Here is a 4,727-nt window from a genome sequence, read left to right as displayed (position 1 = left end):
AGTTTTATTGGGTTCTATGGTCTATTAAAATGAACAAACATGAGCAACCATCTGATTTCACAATAAAAGAATTCCCATACTAGCATATGTCTCTGACCTCCTCCCAGGATTCTGTTTCTGGAAATAGTTACTTCACAATTGAGGCAGGAACTCTTGTCAATATATAAGGTAGAACCCAAGTGGGCAGAGCAGACGGCAGAAAGTTACTTGTTTTGCCTCCCTTTGACTGCCCTTGGCCACTTCAGCAGCATGAAAGCAACAGCCTTTGTCCTGCTCTTGGCTTTGGCTTTGACATCCATCTTCAGTGAGTATCTCCCTTATTATACCCACCCTTCCCCGATACTAATAGCTCATGTTGTCTTCTGCTCACAGAATTCTGGGATAAACACAGATACATAGATAATAAGGCAGGTTTTTTGAAATGCATTATTTTGTCTCTACCAATAAATCACTGAATGATACTATCTCTGGGGCTGAGATACTATCGATTCTGGGGCTAAATGGTTAGCTAAGACCAAAGTCTCATCCATATAAATATTTTGTATAACTTCTTTGGTAAGTGTACATCCAGACTTTGCTTTGACTTGATATCACCATTTATGGGGATGCCATTTCTTCATAAAACAGTCTCATCCATTGTTTGGCAACATGAACTATTATTATTTTTCATTGAGTTGAACTTTGCCTCCCTAGAATTTTCAACTGCTACGTATTCCTGCTACATAACAGCAGACATTCCCTAAATATAAAACCACTTCTCTGGTGTTTTTTTTTTCCCAATATTTCCTAAACTCCGATTATGAGGTAGGAAAGAACTTCTCAGTATTATAGTAGTTTCTCTTCGTTATTATAGTAGTTGGCTATGCTCTAATCCCACTCCAAAAAAAGAAAAAAAAATATGTGCTAAGCTTCAACCTTTGATATTATATTGATACACAGCTCTGAAGAGAGTCATATTTTTGACAGTCTGAGAGCTGAAACATAAATAAAAGATCTTTTTCTACTAAGATGAGGTTCTTCCAGAGTTTAATTTAGTTTCTCTTGTCTTTGTTTTTCTTACAGATGTAGAATGTGCCACAGGCCCTCAACAGGTCAGTACATCCATCTTGATATAAAGGTCCTACTTCTAGGTAATTTTAAAGCCAGTATCAATAAGGAAACATTTGCTACTATACATTAATTAAATTGCTACATGTTTGAAGAAGTTTTTAAGTATCAAAACTGGTTCTATTTAAAAAACTATTGAGACCTTTCTGAACGGGACATAATAGAACAAAGTGGTTAGATACCTAGCATTCGAGTTATAAAGTCCTGAGTTTGTATTCTAGCTCCCTGATTGTGTGGCCATGGGCAATAATACTGGGTTCATAAGCTTATTGTGATACTTAAAGCCACAACGCTTGAAGAGAGGTGAGCGTAAGTACCTGGCACGTAGTAAAGCTCAATAAGGACAAGTCATGATTGTTGTAATTGTTAAGTGGGTCAGACACATCTTTGTTCTTTATCTTAGAGAATGAAGATTTTAATTGAACCTTCCCTTTATGACTCATATTAAGTAATAACTATTGTTGAGAAATTCTAGCTGTGGTGGTAAAAACTTTAAACCAGGAGTCAAGCATTTTGGGTTCTAGACCAAGCTCCATGACTTTTCAGCTGTGTGATTCTGGGGCCCAGGCAGCTCCTTTCTTCTCTTTGAATCTTTTGTTTTACCTATTAAAGAGAATAATAGGATTCTCTATTCTATTCTCATGATTTACTGGTTGCTTGAGAATGAAAAAGATTCATGAACAGGAAGCCTTGGGAGTCTCCTTGTACATATCACATTGAGTCCTGGTACTGGGGTTTGAGCAGGCAAGAAGTGAAGTCATGCTGAAATATACTCACCAGGGGGCCCTGCGATTCTCATTCTCCACCATACTCCACTAGGCCCTGCGGTCCTTCTGCCATTTTGTCACGCATACTAATCTCTGTATTGCCAGCTCTCAGCTCAGCCCTAAAACTTAGAAGGTGCATGGTGTAAAGCAACCAAAGGAATGAAATGATTAATTAACGGAACATAGCTGAAGGGGAAGATGAATTTAACTTGAAGTTTGACCATATTTCATGCTATCCAAGTGGAGATAATCAAATCGTAAAATCTTACATGTGGAATTCAGAGTCAGAAAAACTGGAAAGGTAGAGTCTTCTGAATAGAGCTGGAGTTTGTGTAGGCCAAGGGATAAAGATAATAGCTATTATTTACTCAGCATTTTCCATGTCACAAAGTGCTAAGCATTTTACATGTATCTTCTTGCTTATATATATTTTTTGCTTTAACCTTACACTGTAGTTATTATTGTCCTCACTTGGCAGGTAAAGAAATCAAAGCTTAAAGAAGTAAAATGATTGTCCCAGGGTCATATCCCAGAGCACATCAGGATTTGAATCCTGATGTGTTTGACTTTTACTGTTCACATTCTTCAGCTTGCTCATAGATGAAAAACCCAGAAAATTCTTTCTTGGTGATTGCATCCTTGCTCCTGCAGAGAGCTTTACACGCTGGCTTTGCTCCTGCATATAGAACAGTGGTTCTCAACTACAAGAGCAAAATACATGTGACTGTGTGCTGGTTAAGTGTATAACAAGTCATTTGTTACCAATAATGAATGGTAAAAGTCGCTAATGATGTGCTAGTTCTTAAAACTATAGTAGGTATCCCTATAATACATCTCATTCTTGCATTCAGATAGAATTTTTTAAATGAAAGAGAGGAATAGCAGGATGTGTAGAACACTAACCCCATGGGAATGGTTACATCTGTGAATTGGCCGTGGATGTTTTTAAATTTAAATTTTTAATTTTTAAATAAATAGTGATTTGGTTACAAGCTGCCATAAAGAAGTTTATCACTCATGATTTTATATCTGATGTAAGAAATCTTTACACTTGATATATCTCAAAGGCGTTTGAGGAGGAATAGGAAACAAATGACCATTAGACTAGGAAACAAATGATTGGGGAGCCCTCTAGGCTTGCTTGGGAAATCCTAAATCTTGGGAATAAAGATTCGGTTGAAGGCTTTTAATATGCATTTCCAGGTTGACTGCAGTAAATATGAGAAGTTCCCACGGAGAGAAGAGGGATTTTGTTATGAAATATATACACCAATTTGTGGATCTGACGGCAAAACTTATGCCAATGATTGCTTCTTTTGTTCTGAAGTTCGGTAAGTACTGAAATGTTTTTCTTTTCTGTGTTTAAGGTGTAATTGTGTGTTACGACAAATATATGTCCACTAGAGAAAGTGGTTTGGGGAATAATGAATATGTGAATATGACGAATATGTAAAATTTGGGGTCGCTAGTGTCACTGGATCTCTACATATTCTGGCAGTAAGAGTAAAGCAAAGAATCCGAGAATCTTTGAGTTGGAAGGATATTGGAGGGGCGCCTCATTCAACTTCCACCTACTAATCTATTGCTTGAACTCCCTCTGCAAATAATTCACATCATCTCAGAGTCTACGCTTGATTATTTCCAGGGACAAGGAACATCCCTCCTGTTAGGCATGCCAGTCCAGTCATATGTTAGAATGAACTAGATTTACTCGTTCAGCTTTAACCATTAAGTTTAGATACGTTAGAGCCCCCTAATTATTGGCACAAAAGGTGACAATAACTAAAAATCCTGAAGAAATTGTTCTGTTTCAGAGGGTGACTTCTCAACAAAATATATTTTGGAGCTATAATAAAAATTGAACTTGAAAATCAAGTAGCCAAAATTAGCTTAAAGGTAACAAAGTAATCATCTGAAAGATGTGTTAGTGTCAGATCAAAAAATATAAGGGGCGCCTGGGTGGCTCAGTCAGTTAAGTGCCGACAGCTCAGAGCCTGGAGCCTGCTTTCGATCCTATGTGTCCACTTTCTGCCCCTTACCCCACTCATGCTCTGTCTCTGTCTCTCAAAAATAAAATAAACATTTAAAAAAATTTTTAATATAAGATGGTGTATGATATACTAGAATGTATAGAAACATATAGATCCTTTTAAGTATTTTCAAAACATACATGAGTGAAAACAAACACCTAATATATATGGCATACTGTCCTGGTTTTTTCTTATCAGAAAAAATAGTTTTATGAAAAGTTACATTTGATGGAAAGTGCAAAATGTGACTTTAAGACAAAATCATTTATGGGAAAAAGGTTTCTAAGCGAGTCTCCTTTTATTAGAAATTCATGAAATATGTTTTCAGGGATATAAACTGATTGTGACATATTTTGAGCATCATCCTCACATAACCAGCACCAGTTGCTCAAGTATTTCTAAATTGCAGTCACCCACCCCCTTTTAAAAACACCAATAAGTGGAGAGACTTGGGTACATTACTGGGGGGGTTCATTAGCGAAGTTTGGATGTTAATAAAACGTCTACGGCCTCAGCAATTTTCATCTGTTGCTATTTTCTCTCCACAGGAAAACTAACAACAAACTGAAATTTGTACATTTTGGCAAGTGTTGAATCTATCTTCTGATTCCAAGGCACATGAAACATATTTCTTCTCCCATATAACCTATGCCATACTGCCTAATCTTGTCACCAGTGTGTCTTGATTTCTTTGCGAAATAAAGTAGACATATGGGAAATAAATGTAGGTCTGACATTTTTTGTTCAGGAGTTGAATCTTCCAGATTTGTTTTACTTTTGCTGATGTCTCATAGACCATCTTAGGGCCACATCTTGGGAGAAA

General features: G+C 36.8%; 1 protein-coding gene across 1 annotated transcript; it reads left to right on the top strand.

The window, feature by feature from the left end:
• The first annotated feature begins 249 nt into the window (after nt 1-249).
• SPINK9 (serine peptidase inhibitor Kazal type 9) lies at nt 250-4,498 on the top strand. The gene is made up of 4 exons (XM_047073707.1): nt 250-304; nt 1,063-1,091; nt 3,078-3,205; nt 4,453-4,498. The coding sequence occupies exons 1-4, from the start codon at nt 250-252 to the stop codon at nt 4,496-4,498; spliced, it is 258 nt and encodes an 85-aa protein (XP_046929663.1).
• Nucleotides 4,499-4,727: the final 229 nt, after the last annotated feature.

This window comes from Lynx rufus, unplaced genomic scaffold (genome assembly GCF_022079265.1).
Source record: "Lynx rufus isolate CCGP_SWC_20201006 ecotype Redwood Valley unplaced genomic scaffold, mLynRuf1.p SCAF_1, whole genome shotgun sequence".
Taxonomy (NCBI): Eukaryota; Metazoa; Chordata; class Mammalia; order Carnivora; family Felidae; genus Lynx; species Lynx rufus.
The sequence above is the reverse complement of the archived record's forward strand: the minus strand, read 5'-3'. Positions and strand labels throughout refer to the sequence as shown.